This window comes from Schistocerca serialis, chromosome 6 (assembly GCF_023864345.2).
Source record: "Schistocerca serialis cubense isolate TAMUIC-IGC-003099 chromosome 6, iqSchSeri2.2, whole genome shotgun sequence".
NCBI lineage: Eukaryota > Metazoa > Arthropoda > Insecta > Orthoptera > Acrididae > Schistocerca > Schistocerca serialis.
The window spans coordinates 327,878,103-327,896,429 of record NC_064643.1 but is presented as its reverse complement, the minus strand read 5'-3'; the positions used below and the strand labels follow the sequence as shown (position 1 = coordinate 327,896,429).

The following is an 18,327-nucleotide window of genomic DNA, read 5'->3' as shown; positions in this document are numbered from 1 at the left end:
AAGTAAATATGTCGCACTGATAATAATCGTGCCGTGTACGGCTTTAATATAGTGGTATCTGATATGCCCTGTGGGACTGTGGTCGTGATAGATAACTGTTATTACTTTTATAGATAAGCTTAGTGCAATATGCTCTTGCTGAAATTTGGGATTCAGTATGATCTTTATTGCAAGTTATCCTTAGTGCAGTGATATGCTTCGTGCATTACATTCCTGTATCTGTCATTCAAGCCTTTTAGAGTAGACCACCAACTATGAATTCTTTTTTTTAGGTGACATGATCATCTTTTCTTAACTTCAAAAGAATGAACTGTTGAATTGTATCAATTCTTTATTATGCAGCAAGCTACCCTCTGTTTCAAACATATCAATGCGTAGACAGTAGCACAAAAGAAATAATTTCATTGTGTTTGCCAAAATTGTTTCAGAAAGGTTAGGTATGGGCCATTCGAACAACTTGATTTTGTGTGTTGTAATATTCAACCAGGCTGGTACACAAAATATAATTCTTGCGCAACATGGTTCTGTATTCAACATAACACGGAAAGAAAATATCTTATTCAGAAAAATAACTTAAAAGAAGCTTTACATGTGAGTAGAACTGTCTCTTTTGAAGAATCATCCATGATTGTGTAACTATTGAAGTCGAAGAAGGTTGCACTCTGAAGTCAAAGAATAAACAGAAATTGTCAGTGCTGAAGCACAGCATGTCCGGCAGCTGATTTGTAGACACTTTGACACCCACAGTAAAAACAGAAACACACACAGCACTAACGCAGCAGAAGGCAATCTTGATCAGTACATCAACTGTCCCAGGGAAAGCAAACCATCCTCCAAAAAACATGTGGTCCAGATCTTGTTGTGCATTCTGGAAGCAGATCTGCCTTTGTTAGTGCTGATGCTTGCAGATGAGACTGGTTTCATCATGCATAAGGTGGTTCCATCCTGCATCAGTCGGCAGTACAGTTTGTAACATGTACACTGGTTTGACTTGGTTGATGGAAAGTGTAGAGGATTTGCCATTTACTGTTACATCTGTGTTTATGTACCACTTTCTAAGAGACAGTGCGGAGCTATGTAAGGTGGTTGCACAGAGGGCTTAACATGAACCGTGCATAGCATTATGTACATGCATGTTTCCAAGTCACGATGCACATAGTTGGGTGCTGTACTGTGTCTCAATGCTTTGCGGGGTAAATGCATGCTGTATATTATCTCAGCCTATGATTGTAGTCTGGCTGGTCTTGGTTAGAAGGCTCCAGGGAATTCACATGTGTTTCAGAGACCAAGTAGGAAAATCAGTGGAGTTGTCATCAAATTAGTTTCGTGACAAGTCAGTGCTGCTTTTAGGGAACGGTGCCGATGTTCAATAGTGCCGTTGCTCGCTGGATGGTGATAAATTGTAGTTTTGTGATGAAAAGCGCTGCAGAATTTGGTAGGTTGGACAAATAGATTAGATTCAAATTGGCAGTAGCACTCCATTGTGAAATGCATCAGGAAACCAAAACAAGTTATCCGACTTGACACAAAGGCAGAGGCTAGAGTTTGTGCTGAAATGTTGTCAACTGGCACTGTTTTCAGTCAGTGAGTGAAGCATTGTTAGAAGATAAGGTTGTCTGTTTGATGAAGGTAGTTGGCCTACATCGTCGATATGTACATGTGCAAACTGTGAAGTTGTGTCAAGGAACTCTCACACTGGGGCAAGCACGATGAGGCTTTCCACTTGAGATATCGCAGTACAACTTAATATCTGCACCAGGAATGTCAACTAGTTGCATCTCTAAGGTTGATGATGCATCACTGAAGAGACTCCGGAGTTCTTGGTCTGTATGTTATGTTGTGCCTTGACAAGTTGTATGAAAAGAATGGTGGTTGACAAACTGCTGACGCAAAAAAGACAACCAGCTACCACAGTGTTGATGGCCAAGATACACTTAATATGGGTACTGAACTGGGTGATAAATTCGAAACAGTTGCATTGACATGGTGCGCCACGATCTGTGAAGATGGTGAACTCTCTGACTTCTAATTGTGGACAAATGCACATTATTCCTAAATGTGGGCAAAAGCACATGATTGACTCATAGACTGCAAGAAGTTTTCCATCATATGCGCTCCATTTTCTCTGCAATGGCAACTGGTTATGCGAATAGATAGCGACTGACCACCATGTGTCACCTTGTAATTATTGCAATGCGGCACTGATATCAGTTGGCTTTCATCTACTGCTAAAGTAAGGGATGCACCGAGTTCAGGGTTGCCAGGAACATGGCATTTAGTATGCCCTGTTTTAGCACTTTGAAGACAGAGTTCATTGTGTCTGTCCACAGTATCAGGGTATTTTGTTTTGCTTTTGGACCAGCAAGTGCTGCAATCAGTGTTTTCTGTAATTCAGCTGAACACTGCAAATGGCGATGGTAAAAATTCAATGTGCCCAAGAAGCGGCATAATTCCTTAGCAATGTTTGGAACATTTGGTCATGATATCTTAAGAATGGCTTCTAATTTTTCTGGCAATGGTAGTGAGCCTGAAGAAGAAATTCGGTGGACCAGAAAGTTGAAAGACTTCGGTTAGGTGTTGTTGGTGCTGTCCAACAGTGGCCGAAAAGACAAGGATGTTGTCCAGACAGGTGAAATGGAGTGTTAGATCATACAGTACTGAGTCAGTAAACCTTGGCCATTATTGTGCAGCCTTAAATAGGCCAAATGTCACAAAAATACCCTCAAATAAACCAGATGGTGTCATAATGGGTGTTTGGTGGCTGTCCTCTTCTGCCACAAGAATTTGAGTGAAGGACTTAGTGAAGGACACTGGACTTGGTTATGTCTTGTAAAGCATAACTGTAATCCCACAACAGGAATACTGGATACTAGGCTGGCACTCTCTGAGCATTAAGTGGTTTGTAGTGACCACACTTCTTAGGGACAAGATGGAGAGGAGATGACAATGATGTACTTGACAGTAGGGATGGCAGTTATTTCTGAAACAGTTGGTTTTCAGTGGCACAAGATGGAGAGGAGATGATCATGGGCTACGTGAAGATAAGGATGGCAGCTATCGTTGAAACTATCAGTTTTCTGTTATATCATTTTTTTCCCATGCCCCATTAACTGGCTTCAGAAATACCAATTTTAGGTTTTATTTCTATTTTCTCTTGCAGTAAACTTAAAAATTGAACAAAGATTGAAAAATTTCGACTGTCTCAGTTTCAGGACAGAGAGAATCAAAATATTAAATAGGCAAATAAAAGAAAATTTAGTCCATCCACCATTCGCTGCTTTTCTTGAAAAATAACAAGTTGCTAAATTAAAAAAAAGAAAAAAATCACCAGCATTATCCTATTGATTCAAATTTTTTTGAACTCTTCTAAGAAATCACATTCTGATTGGGGATCATATGATTATTTGCAAGTTACCGATAGCCAGTGCTAAATGGTGAAAACTGAGGCTGAAGTGTTAATTTGAGGTGCCATCCACCCCCCCACCCCCCACCCCCCACCCCCACCCCCACCCCCGCAACCTGAGTCTAACCTCTTATTTACGGATGTCATCCTGTCGTCATTGGTGACGGATGGTAACCTGGTGGCATGATTGGCTCTAGCCCCTTCACCTCCCATTTGTGGGTTCTGTGCTCTCTGTCAGAACCAAGTTGTCCCTTTGAGGGCTTCTTGTGGCATCTGCACTTTTGTCCGTACAGATATTGTTAATGCTTGGATCCCATTTCATACCCAATTGGAAGCAGTTGCTGTTCAGGTCTCCTTGGACTCAGCCATCATGGTTTGCAGTCTCTACCTCCCTCCTGACAGGCCATCTACATTTGCTGCGCTAACTGCCCTCTTTCAGCAGCTCCTCCCCCTCTTCCTCCTCTTTGGAGACTTTAATGCCCATCGTCCTTTGTGAGGCAGTGCTTCTTAATCTAGTCAGAGGGCTCCTTATTGACCAACTCCTTGCGGACCATGACCTGTGCCTTCTTAATTTTGGTTCCCCTGCTCATTTTAGTGCCACGTTGGTACTTTCTCTGTCATTGATCTCTCTCTCTCTTTCCCTCCTTTTCCCCCTTCCTTGCAGTGATCGCCATACATTGATCTCTGTGATAGTGACCACTTCCTGTTGATTCTCTCGTGCCCTTTCTGCCTCCTGCTGACCAGGTTTGGGCTTTCCATCATGCTGGTTGGCCTCTGTATAACTGCCAGGTTGTGTTTCCATCTTCTTTGTCAGTGATCAGTCCGATAAGATAATCTGCACTGCCAGCATTGTCATTCCCCACTTGACGGGCCCCCTTTGCCAGCAGCCATTTCCATTGTGGAGCATGGGCATCGCCAACACTATCTGTAACCATCGTCGTGGCTTGCAACATCTTAAGTGGTACCTGTCCTCTACCAGTCCTATTACCTTTAAACTTCTTTGCACCAAAGCCCATTACTTAATCAATCAGAGCAAAACGGTGTGCTGGGAACACACTGCTGGCCGGGGTTGCCGAGCAGTTTTAGGTGCTAGAGTCTGGAACCGTGCAACCGCTACGGTTGCAGGTTCGAATCCTGCCTCGGGCATGAATGTGTGTGATGTCCTGAGGTTAGTTAGGTTTAAGTAGTTCTAAGTTCTAGGGGACTGGTGACCTCAGAAGTTAAGTCCCATAGTGCTCAGAGCCATTTGAATCATTTGGGAACACACTGCAACCTCCAAGGGTGTCAGGGACAGTCTTCCATTCTGGCCCTTGTCCTTCCAGGTGACCTTTGTACAGATCATCAATTCTCGTGGAACACCTCGCAACCTATTTGGCGACGACTTCAGTACCAGCACCCTACCCACATGCCTTCCTCCTCCAGAAACAGTGGGCTGAAGCTTTCTTGCTTATGTTTTACCCCTTGTTGGAATCCTACAGTGAAATGTTTACTGAATGGGAGCTTCTTGTGGTCCTCTCTTTTTCCCACGATCAGCTCCTGACCCTGATTCCATCCATAACCAATTGTTTCGAAACCTCAGTCCTCCACAATGCCACTATCTCCTGCAGGTGTCTAACCGTATTTGGCTCCAAGGCATTTTCCCCTCTCAATGGAGGAACAGTATTGTGGTTCCTGTCCTTAAGCTGGAAAGGATCTGTCTTTACTGGCCCATCAGCCCGACCAATGTCCCATGCAAGTTACCGGAATGAATAGTGGCTTGTTGGCTCATTTGTGTCCTTGAATCTCAAGACCTTTTGTATCCTTACCAGTGCGGCTTTCAGGAAACCACGGTTTGGCTGGCATTTTCTCAGTGCCACCAACTTGTCGCAGTTTTCTTTGATCTCCATAACGTCTAAGACCCAGCTTGGTGCTATCACATCCTCCTTACTCCCCATGAGTGGATCTTCCAGGCCCACTCCCAATTTTTATTCGCCCATTCCTGTCCCACCACTCATTGAAAGCCCAGGTTGGCACTGTTCTCAGCTCTCCATGGAACCAGGATAATGGCGTTCCACAGGCTGTAATCACTATTAATGGACTTGTGGCCTGTGCTGGACCGTTGACCACACCTGCTATATATATGTATGATTTCTGTGTTTGGGCTAGCTCCCACTCAGTGGCCTCTGCAGAATGACAGCTCAGGGTGCCATCCGGAGTGTTTTCAAGTGGATACTCTCACACTGTTTTCAGTTCTCTCCCCTTAAGTTGAGGGTGCTGCATTCTGTTGCCATACTACAGTCCATCCTTATCCGGAGCTCTACCTTAATGCCTATGCCTGACTGTGGTCCCCTAGTTCTGGTTTTTTGTGTCTTCTTTGTAACAACAAGCTTACTTGGTTGCCCTCTATCCATTATGTGAAGTTTGGCTGTTTACGTACACTCGGTGTTCTTCACTTCCTTAACTGCATGTCTTGGGACGCAAATTGTTCGACCCTTCTCTTCCTCTACCAGGCATTAGTTCTGTCTCACCTGGACTATGGTTGTCAAGTTTATGGACCAGCAGCCCCTTCTACACTGCTTGTTTTGGACTCATTTCACCATCGTGTTATCCGTTTAGCCACAGGTGCCTTTCGCAGTAGCCCTATCAATAGTCTTCTGGTTGACCCGGGGATCCCTCCCCTTTTGATTCAGTGGTCCCATCTCCCAGTTTCCTTTGCAGGGTGTATATGATCCGGGAAAAACCCAGGAATTTTTTAGAATTATGGTAATTTTTCATTGTTTTAGTTTTCAGTTTTTGTACTTTTAGCTGGTAAGAACAAATATTCTAACAAAGGATATTCATTTACCCCGGTACTGCAGAATAATACTGCTGCAATAAAACATGAACAAGAGGGGGGAAGAAAATAAAGCTTAAGGTGCAAAGGAAATGCACCATATACAACAACAAAACACATTGCTCATACAAGCATTTGCCAACAGCAAAATGTGTCAAAGGCTTTAGGAAGACTATGCGGGGTTTCAGAACAGCAAATTGCCTCCAGTAAGCATGACGTCACAACTGTTCACATTAGAGTCATTTGAACAGTTGCGAGTCGGCTCATGCGCATGCACAGTTGAGTCGCATATGAGAAGTACCTTCTCCCACTGTGACTACAGAAGTGTGGCTGTTAGCTGTATAAGCAGTAGCAGCAAACAGCCAGATGCTACCCGGAAAAATTTTACTGGCGCACCCAAGGTGCCAGATTCACACATGTGCAACAGGCCTGGATCTACGAGGCAGGGCAAACGGGGGTATCTGCCCCGGGTGGAAATTTCAAGAGGGACGGGAGGCAGATTCATATTCCTGAGGGAAAAAAATCGTATTTCACAAAGTGCCTAGCATCCAGTGCACGTTGGTCTATCAATTATTCATATGATTTCGAAACACATCCCTGTTGGTTTTTGAACACATTCTATGTTGATTTCTGAATAAATCATAAATTAATTTTTGAATGCGTGCATAGTGTACATGATGTCTCTGCCAGGGGCATACCCATCACTGCTAGAACAAACTTTCCTGCAGACAAAAGGGGACGGGGCTATACGAGCTTTGCGGAATAAAGCCAAACGGGTGAATGCCAATCGCTGTTTGTTTATGTGGTTGACTGGGTTTGCGAATGATCAGTATTGTTATAATCACTAGCGAAAGCCATGGATTCAGATTACCAGAGTGAAAATAAACGACTATCAGGAGAAACAAGTAAGAAAGATTACTTGTCATCTTCTCAGTGTATCCAAGAAAATGAAATTTTGACAAAGTTTTTGGCCAGACTGCTACACTATAAGTAAGGGCTAGTTGTATAGTCCCCGGCTAGCAGGCACTTAAGTTCTGTTCTGGGAGTAGTGTGGAAAATGCATTGTATGAACACATAATAACTCCTAACCAGAGAATAAACGCAGGATAACTAATCCGGTGATCGTTGCAGGGTTAGTGAAGTTAACTAGAGAAAAAGTTTTGACACTGGCAGGAATAGTTACAGAATTAGTAATGACAAGATTGTTTATTAGAACGAGGAAGGAGAAGAAACTAGGACATCACACAAATTATGGAAGAATATGAAAACTCCAAATTTATATAAAAATTTCGTACTGCTACTTTTTGATCTCATGCTTGAGAAGCTGGAGTGTATGATGAAATGTGAAACTATTTCCTAACATAAAACTTTTTGCTTGTAGCAGGCATAATAGGTATTTGATATTGGTACTTCATGGATTATATTCTGTCATGTCATTAAAATGACCATTTGTTACAAAACAGTCTTGTTTATTTTGGTGTGTACTACAATTGCTGCTATATTAGACAGGCCTCAGCAGACAGTGACAAAATACACCTAAACAGCTCGAGAAACAACACCAGTTTCGGGTACTATTTGTATTAACAGCTTTTTCAGTATTAGGCAATGACACTTCGTTTTTTCATGCAGCAAAACGTTTGAAAAACTTTGATGAGGCAATAGATTTATTTGCAGGAAGGAAAGCGCGCCATGTAAAGCCATAGCGAGATTAGAGAGAGAAAAATGCTAGGATTTCAGGATTGAAGAAATGTGTTCTGTCTTGCTTGTCTCTTGTCTTTACTGGTTTTATGTATCCTATATTTAATTTTATGTCACACAAAACAGCAAGTTATTAGCTCATTGGCAATAAAGAGTGCAAATTTTCTGAAGAGTTCTATTTTCTGACGAGTTCTTGCTCTCGCGGTTACAAATAATCCCATCCAGTATTAATTGCGAGTGTTTTTTTTTTTAATAGGGTTCCACTGTCAGGAATATAGTTTGATGGCATTCGTTACAATAATATATGCATCTGAACTCGACAGAGTGAAATACAGTGACTTGTGATGGAAGAATGCTGTATGAAGAGGTGTGGCATTGCATTTTGGTACAATTAAGACCAAATAACATGTCTTGCATTTCCTCTAAGACATATGTTTTATGTATCAGACTCTTGAGAAAGATGTCCACTACAAAATGAACATTTTTTAAAAAGTGGATTTAATTTTTGCCGTCCTACCTCAAATGCTGGAGGAGGATGGGGTCGCCACTCTAGTATTGCCCCAGTTCAGAAATAACATAGATCTGGGACTTATACACAGAACAGGCTGAGTTGTAGTGGGCAGGTGGGTAGTCTCCACGTGACCGGTGCTTACATTTAGTGATTTTGCTGTTTTCTTTTCGTTTATTGCTCCCAAGTCAAGTGAAAACAAAATGGACTATCAAGTGAATTAAAATGCATTCACATAATTAGGAAGGCTAAAATAAGTTATTAGTTTCAGATTTTATTTTATTTCCACATTTCTGACAGTCAAGCATTAATCACCTTGCAGAGTGTGAAGTTATTTTTGTCTGTTTGCTAAAGAAATTTGGCTTTTATTATTCTTTTCCACTGGGGCAGTCAATTTATTTGAAACGAAGTATTTAATTCCACACTATTGGCTAGTTTCAACTGTTTGCTGCATTTCAAGTGCACATTTTCATCTTCAAGCATGTCTAGCATTATGCCATAATAAAGAACCAAACATGAGATTAATACAGTACTGGTACTCCAAGAAAATTTACGTCTGAATCTGGACATACGAATGTGAACTTGAAGCCGAATTATGCATTTTAGTACGGTTCACGAAATTCCAATGCTCTTGGATCATCCTCTGATGTCGTGTCTCTTTTATGACATAATGTAAGATCTTTTAATGTTTTACACGTAAGAACATACAGGCTTCCTACATCACCGTAGCTGTGCAAGCGCAATGACACCTGTTATCTGGTGCTCTCTGGCAACTGCAGAAACGAACCTATTTCTAACAGTTTGCGGGAAAATATTGCGAATGGTGGTTTGACAAGCATTACTTTCAAAGTGAATTTCGTTTTACGCAAGACGAACAGTGTGCGAGAATGTACGATGAATTTCTTATATCACAGAACGTTTGACTCTCATTTAAAAATCAACCCTTTGAGGATGACCATTAGAAGAATTTCGAGCCCTGATGATCAGACATTTATGTCATTATTAAAAATCTTTGTGTGATGTATCTTATAGTGTAACATGCACATTATATGTTACAACTTAGATTCTCTTGCAGCTTATCAACTTTCAAGACCAATGTTATATGTGAAATCTTTGCTTTTCTTGTAGCAACACTATGTATATTAATTTAAACCATTAACTCCTCCTATTTGTGTGGTCGCACTACTTAATAATGATGTTGCTATTGGCTGACTATATCATGTGTCCTAGGCTCAGAATATCTGTCATCATCGGCTGGTGAGATCACATGACATGAGCTATGATTGGGTTACAAAAGCGAATCGCAATCTCGATTTCAATGCATCAGAAAGTAACATGCAGTGTTTGGTGGAATTCGAATTTATACTTTCATAACGCAAAAATATGCGGTGCACATGTTGCTGCATAGCACAGATCTTTCCAAAACGTGTTTTTTTCCCTTAGTTTCATTTTTTAAAGTGCTGGGAAATTCTACGCCAGTGTATAAAACCATAACGATCCAATGGATTTATAAGTTTTACAGTTCTGCGGAAAAGTATGCTGTCACTTAACACTGAAAAAGCGTATTTTTCACCCAGGAGAAAATGTATTTTTAACTGGAAAACCCAGGAATTTTTTTTCCTTGTGTGCATATACACCCTGCTATGCCATCACATTACATCCTTCTCCTGCTCACCCCTCCTATTCTCTTCTTTTCACAGCTTCAAGCTGTTGCCCACCTGCCATTGGATGGGTTTACAATTGGACTCCACCTCGCTTCTCTGTTCCATGACTTCCATCTCCCCTCCTTGTCCTCTTCCCCATGTTCTTTCCCAACCAACCCCCCCCCCCCCCCCCCCTCCTTCCTCGTTAGTTCATTGGCCACAGGTTTGGATGGATCTCTTCCGGGATCCGAAAGACTCCATCACTCCAATGGTATTCCATTGTTTGTTCCAAACCCTCTTACGAGAGTTTCAGGATGCCACTGGTTTTTTACACTGACGGCCCTAAGTCAGCTGATCGTATGGGATATCCCTTCATGTCTACTGTTGGCACAGAACACCATCTCTTGCCTGCCACATGTGGGGTGTTTACTGCAGAATTGATGGCCATCTATCGTTCCCTCTGTTTACACTCGTTCCTGAGTTTTGTTACCTACAGACTCAATGAGTGACTATCACTCGTCATTTTCCTGCGACCCTTTTGTGTCTGCCATCCACGACCTTCTCGCTGATCTTGGTGATGCTTCTTTTTTGGTTGACTTCCTTTGGGTTTCTGGCCATGTAGGTATCCTGGGTAATGAAGTTGCTGATCATCTGGCTTGGAGAGGGGGCATCTACCCCCATTCTCCATGACCCCTCCGGGGGTTGGTTTGTGGCTCTACATCAAATCCCTTTCTGCTCAGTCGTGGGCTGACCCTTGGGAGGCTATACCCCTGTCTAATATGTGATCAATATTTTACTGGACTGCCCCCACCTTTTGGCCCTTTGCATTAAATATGCCCTCCCACCTTCCTTGTCTCAGGTGTTACTGGACAACCCTCACATGGTTACATCGTTCCTCAGTTTTCTTCACAATATCAGTTTGTACTCTCAGGTATAAGTCCTTGACTTTTCCTCTGGAATTTGAGCCCTTGACCTTGCCTCCACATCCGCCAGGTTCTCCCTTCCTTTTATCTGCATTTTGGCTGGCCTGTTGTGCTGTTTTGTTTCCCCTCCTTGTGTCTCTCTTTTTTCCCGTGGTGTTGTTGTCCCCATTGTATCATGATAATGGTATGGCGTGGATGCCGGGACGCATTGGGGTCAATGGCTGGGCTGGTGATCCACTGCACGTCGAGTTTCCGGAGCACCCGTGCTCTTCCCCCTCCCCATTTCCACCCCCTCCCATCCCCCCCTGTCCCTCCTGTTCTTTCCTCTTCCTGCTGCCCTGACATCTCCTTGCACCCTTTGTTGCTCGTTATTCCTTCTCCTTGACTGGACTGAGCAGTTTGTGTTGTTCCTCCCTCGATTTCTCCCAGCCCATATCATGATACCAAGGAGCTCGCTCTTTGGTCCCCTCCCCCAAGTCAACCAAACATCAAGTCAGGACAGTGAGAAATTATCATATAGAACAGGCGGGGTAAAGTTTTGCACACTGCATTTACACGCATACCTTAGGCTGTGACACGTGGCAACAGGGACATTTTTGTCTCAGCAGTGCTATACCAGTTCTTATGCCAAGTGTTTGCTGCTTATTTCCATCGGCATTGTTATTAAAATAGCACTAACTGCCTCTCTCATTTTCTATAATATTGCAATTTTTTCTCATTTATTAGTAAAAGACAAAAATCGCCAGTTATAACAAGGACGACACAAATACCAAAAAATATTCGTTATTCAGAACTAAAATACCAGTATCCTATCCCTACTTCACAGGCAAATAATGCCTTCCTTGAGCATGGAATCAAATTCTGCCTTCGCAGTGGACAGAAAGTTGGGAGATAACCATGTAGGTCAAAATTCGATTGGTGGGTCATTGGTAATATTAACATGGAGAACAGTGCTGTGACATACCTCTTTAGAAACTCCAGGAGGCTGCATGAAAGCTGAAAACTGCAGTTGACATATCTGTCGGTAGGTGGTAGTACGGCAGGAAGTCGGCTCCAGTTATTGCTTCCATGGCACCAGCAATTGCAAAGTCCCATGCAAAGGCAAAGCACAATCCTAAATCTAATTTAGTTTGCTGTATACTATATGTTGATATCAAACAATTGTTTACCACAGACAAGCAGAACAAAGGCGACAGTTGACAGTCATGCAACAAGTGTGGTGTAACAATTTGTTCCACCTCTTCCTCACAATCAGATGAACTGTGTTTGTGTAAAAGAATTGTGTAGGTAGTTAAGATGAAGAGGGGGGTGTTTCTCCTGAAAAACCCATTTTATAAGTGATGATAAAGCGTTTAACCCTGATTTATTGAAAGTCATAACAGAGCGAAAGGAGATAGCACAGGTCACTTTGCTTTGACCTGGTGACATATTGCTTTTGCATAGACTTAGGACATATTTATTGTAGGATGTCATATCAAACACCTGCTGACTAAATTATCACTGTATCAAGCAGAAATCTACAGATACCAGTATTTGAATGCTGACCCCTAATTTGACCAGAACCAATGTTGGAATCTTCCTACACGTCAGTCAGGGGCCTGAAGATGGCATAGTAAACCACCAGAAATGGTAGCCAAATAAAATAACAGTTTGGAAATTAGATGGCTGAAAAGTTTTTGATTTGACATCCTGTAGTAAACAGCCAAGTCTCATGAGAACAGATGGACATACAGAGATATTTATTGTATGTCGCTGCCAACAATGAAGTGAGAGGTATGTGTCAAGTTGAACAGGTTTTATAGTATGAGGATATTCTGTCTAAGATACAAATTATCTCAGAGCAGTGTGTACTAAAACATTTTACAACTTGAGAGTGACAAAATACATTGGGTAACTGGTGTGTTAGTCTTCAAAGCTGGAAGAAGTATAAAATGCAAAGTTTGTGAAGTTTGTTTTCTAAGAAGTTGCACAGTATGTTTCTAACACCTTAAACTTGTCAGTATGTCTACCCAATAGCTTTTGAAAATACATGTTTTTCTCACTTAATTTCTTTAATTACTACATATATATTTGATGTTACATACTTAGCCATACAGAATTGTGAACGTATCATGTTCTTCCAAAGTTAATGAAGATGCCATTTACAGAGCAGCACTAAAATCATGGAGCATTATGTTTTTAGTTTGTGTTGCTGTAATCCGCCTGTTGTGTATTATGATGATACCTTTCCTTTCTACAGAAGTATTGGAAGGTGAAGGATTTATGTACCAAATGCATACCCAAGAGATCTACATCTACAACTTGGTCTGTACATTGCAAACCACCGTGAAGTGCGTGACAGAGGATATTTCCATGATTGTTTGAATGTGTTTGTGTGTGCTGTACTTATGCTAATCTTGTTCTCACGATCCCTGTGTGAGCAATACTTAGGGGGTTGTAGGATATTTTGAGACTCATCGTTTAAAAGCCGGGTGTTGCAACTTTGGTCGTAGACTTTCTCGAATTAGTTTACACCTATCTTCAAGAGTTTCCCAGTTCAGTTTCTTCAGCATCTCGGTAATACTCTCTCACTGGTCAAACATACCTGTGACCATTCATGCTGCCTTTCTTTGTATATGTTCAATGTAACCAGTTAGTCCCACACATTTGAGCAGTATTCTGGAATGGGTCACATAAGTGATTTTTGAGCTATCTTCTTTGTAGACTGATTGCATTTCTGCAGTACTTTACCAATAAACTAAAGTCTGCCACCTGCTTTAGCCACAACTGAGCCTATGTGCTCATTCCATTTCATATCCTTACAAAGAGTTATGCCCAGTTATTTGTACGAGTTGATCAATTACAGCTGTGATTCATTGATATTATAGGATGCTACATTCTTTTTTTGTTCTGTGAAATGCATGATTTTACATTTCTTAACATCTAAAGTAAGTTGCCAATCTTTGCAACACTTTGAAGTCTTATCAAGATCAGACTGAATATTTATGCAGCCCCTTTCAGACAGTACTCTTTAATAGATATCTGCAAAAAGTCTGAGGTTTCTATTAATATTGTCTGCAAGGCAGTTAATATAAACCATGAACAGCAGGAGTCGCAGCATACTTCCCTGAGGCACTCTCGAAGTTCCTTTACATTTGGTGATGACTCTGCATCCATGATAACATTCTGCACCCTCCCTATCAAAAAGCCCACAATCCAGTCACAGATTGTATTTGAGACCCCGTATGATCAAACTATGCGTCATGGTCACTGATACCAGTATTAGTTTGGGACACACTCAAAGGTGTTATGTCTGTTGCCATGATGGAATACAACTATGAACATGCTTGAGCATAACATTGGGATTTTTTGTTTTTCAGGTGAGAAGAGGTCCTGGATTAACCACTTGGTTCAAGAGAATAGCTCAAATGTCACTTTTAAAAAGCAGACTCAACCTTGAGGTTTGATGAAATCGATGGGATAGATAGTGGTTGTGAAACAGTCAGTAACCCCACCTCAATATTCACCCAGGCAAACATGGCTCTGGGCAGACATTTTCTTACTTACCTGCTCATAGGACCAGTTACAGAAACTTTATTTCCAAATAACAAACAAACATGCAAAATATCTGGCCCCCTTCATGGGGTGAAACATCAGTACTGTGTAGCCACTTATTCAATCGTTGTAATTTTATACTTTTCTTAAGTGAATTTTTCCTTTTGATACAGTTAAATAAATTTCAAGTGAAAATAATATACCACTGATAGGTGCTAATACATAACCAAACAATGCTGTTGTAAAGCTTGAAGTTATGTCAGAGCGAGTAACTTCTTGCATGAGTGAAACAAAAGCACTGAGATTAATAGGGGTTCAATGTTAGAATGTGTAGTAACGAGTCATCTTGTTTTATGCCCTGGCTGAAGTCACCTTTGTTAAGAGAATTCTTGCAATATTTAATCACACACCATACATTAAATTGTGCTACAGTGTAAAACTAGTATTTGTCTTATTAAACATAGTTGATTGCTTGTAACTTTAACAGGTTTTGCTTTTTTTCCCTGTGCCATCAAACCTGAAAAATATAAATGTATTGCAGTAAATAAACAATTGTAGCATATTTCTAAAACTCCTTTGCCTTTTTCTGCATTGTCCAAGATTCAGCAAGCCATTGTTTGCTTCAAATGGCAAACTCTTTCAGTTGCCTGTAACCTCACTGGAAAATGAATGTTCACCACAACTATCACACACATTTATTTCATGGGAAGTCCCACTAAAAATCACTTGCCCCTTGTCAGTGAAATGTAGATGGCTGTCATGCTTGCATTCTGCTGTCATATACCTAAAAAGTATTAATGTACTACTTCTGTTTTATTAAAACATTCATATTTCCTTATACGTAGATTTTAAGCCTGACTACTTGTTCTTTGCATGGTTGGTTGTCTACCTGCTCATAATACATTATATACTTGTACAATATTAAATTTTATTTTTAGTAAAACTATATACTTTGTGACATAGAAGCATAGCAGACACCTGTCCTTATGAAGCAATATTAAAGCCTCCTCCCACAGTAAACCAAGTGATGTGGTGCAATGTTAAAACATGGGGCAGATGTCATGGAGGATACCTGTTCAAATCCCTGACTTGTGATCCAGATATTTAGATTTTCCATGCTATTCCTAAATTGCTTAAGGCGAATGCCTGGATGACTGCTGTGAAAGCACACAGGCGATATCTTTCTGCAGTGTTGGTATTTGCTGTCTCTCTAATAACCTCATCATCAAAGGGATATTAAACTCTAATCTTTCTTCATCTACATCTACATACATAGTCCACAAGTCACCATATGATTTGTGGTGGAGGATACCTTGTACTACTACTATTCATTTCTTTTCCTATTCCACTTGCAGATGGAGTAAGGGGAAAATGACTCTCTCTATGACTCAGTATGAGCCCTAATTTCTCTTGTTTTATTTTTGTGGTCCTTACAGAAGATGTACATTGGTGACAGTAGAATCATTTTGCAGTCAGCCACAAATGCCAGTTTTCTAAACTTCCTCAGTAGTGTGTTGCAAAAAAAAGTCTTCTTCGCTATAGGGATTTCCATTTGAGTTGACAGAGCATTCCTGTAATATCCACATCTTGATTACACCTTCCAGTAACAAGTCAGGCAGTAGGCCTCTGGATTTCTCCAACATCTTCCTCTAATCCGCCCCAGTGGGGATCCCAAACACTCCAGCAGTATTCAGGAAAGGGTTGCACAAGTGTCCTATACATGGTCTTGTATATAGATGAACTGTGCTTTCATAGAATACTCCCAATAAACCGAAGTCGACCATTCACCTTCCATACTACTTACCGTACATGCTTGTTCCATTTCGTATCATTTTTCAGTGTAACACCTCGATGTTCCTTCCTTCCTTCCACTATAAAGGCATGGGATTTCCGTCACTAATCTTGTCTATTAGTTTCATTGTTGTAATACAGTGGTAAAGGCACTTGTTCTGTCATTTTCAGTGTTATGTGGCCAGGTGGCGGTGATTACCCTTCCTCCATTGACCACAAAAGGCAAGGGTCTGTGTTTAAGTCTCAGTTTGGCAAATAGTTTTAATATGCCAAGAAGTGCTTACTTATCTGCAAAGTAAAAGATTGATTTTCCATTATCTGTTTTATATTACATGGGCTTGTTAGTCCACGGAAAAAAAGAAGGAAAAAAAAACAATTTTCAGGTTATAGCCACTGTGACCTTAGAAACTTTTTCATTGCTTCGTTTTGTTAAATCTCTTTTAGCTATTGCTTGTACTTCATCTTTCATCTTTTTTAGAAACCAGTTTTTCCATACATTTGAGGGTATTGCCTTGGTTTTTCTGTAGTATATAAGCATTAATGTAATATCTGTTTTCAGCATTCTAGCAAGAGCAGCAACAAGAAGAGAGCCTGGAGATCACTCAAGCAGATCATTGCACAGGAACGAATGCTTCCATGGGGAGATGATTATATCCATTGTAAGTACATTTTACTAAATATGTAGGCCTAAAACTAATCTCCTGTTTGGAATTTTATTCTTTGTATAGTGAAATGCTAGATCCATATTGAAATAAGAAAATGTTCTCTACTTTATTGAAGTATCAGCTTCATAGGAAATTTATTTAAGGCAAATAGAAGTAGATTCATATAAAAACTTCAGTTCCTCTCCTTTCTTTATCACTTCATACTTTCCCAGCACTCCTTCTTTTTCTCCCCATGTTGTCTTTTCCTTTGTTCTGTCAATGTTGTTACCCATTTCTATTTGTTTTACCTCGAGAGGCTTCTAAATTTGGTATTTTATTCCTTAAAATGTTTATTTCTGTAAGCCATACCATTGGTGATTTCTTTTTCAGGAAATTTAGTAGTATTTGTTTCATTAGCCAGTTCTTTGTGTAGAAGTATTCAAAGAAGATTAATCTTCACTTTACCATTAATAGTGATATTTTTTCTACATTTTCTTAGATTTCCTTGCTACTTCTCATTTTCCGACCATCTATTATTATTTGTATTGCACTCACCTTTCAATGAACTCTACTCTGTTCACTTTATATTGTAGTTCATCATTAAGAATGCACATACATAAGCATTTAGGGCTTCTCACTGTGGTGTAGTGTTTTAGTTTTGTATTTTTCGATATTTTTCTAGGTATTTTTTTTTTTATTAAACCGTGTGATCTCACCATTTTATTAACCCTTGCACCTATTGCGAATTTTTCTAGTTCATTCTGTTACATGCTCTTTCCAAGATACAATTTACTGGCACATTCTGTGTTCCCTATTTGTGTATCTCTGTATTTAGATGAAACCCCTCCTCCATCTTACGAGGCTTCTAGAGAAAATTTTATTTTTAACATAATCTGACTGATCAAAATTACAAACTGTTTTATTGGTATAAAGTGTCTCCCTAAAAGAGCTAACATTATACCTATTCTAAACTAATGCCATTTATTGTTTGATAATAAAAGGAGAAATAAAATAAACAAAAAGAAATGGTTTACTTATTTTTTATTTTCACTTCTTTGTTTGCATACTATCTCTGTGACATCAATATTTTTGATCATCATCTTCCTCACTGGTCATCACCAGTATTCTTTATAAACATACTGCCATTTCTTTGTTTCTGACACTCCTCCCATTGTACGATGTCTTCTGGGTCATCCATAGCATTCTCGTCGTTAGTTGCCTTTCTTTAAATATTGTCACATTTTTAAACTTTTGTCACCTTTTTCAACCTTTTTAGGAAGAAAATTAGTTATTTACATTTGTTTCCAAGTTTCTGTTTACATGTCCTCTCACTGAACTTTTTGAAATGCTCCAATCATGAAAGTAGATAAA

At 40.3% G+C, this 18,327-nt stretch overlaps 1 protein-coding gene across 1 annotated transcript in view; it reads left to right on the top strand.

Moving 5' to 3' along the window:
• The window catches only part of LOC126483923 (INO80 complex subunit C), a 66,661-nt gene that overhangs the window by 12,345 nt on the left and 35,989 nt on the right, over positions 1-18,327 (top strand). The window contains exon 3 of the mRNA XM_050107198.1: positions 16,872-16,971. Within this exon, the coding sequence (XP_049963155.1) occupies positions 16,872-16,971 (100 nt within the window). The remainder of the gene's footprint in view (positions 1-16,871; positions 16,972-18,327) is intronic.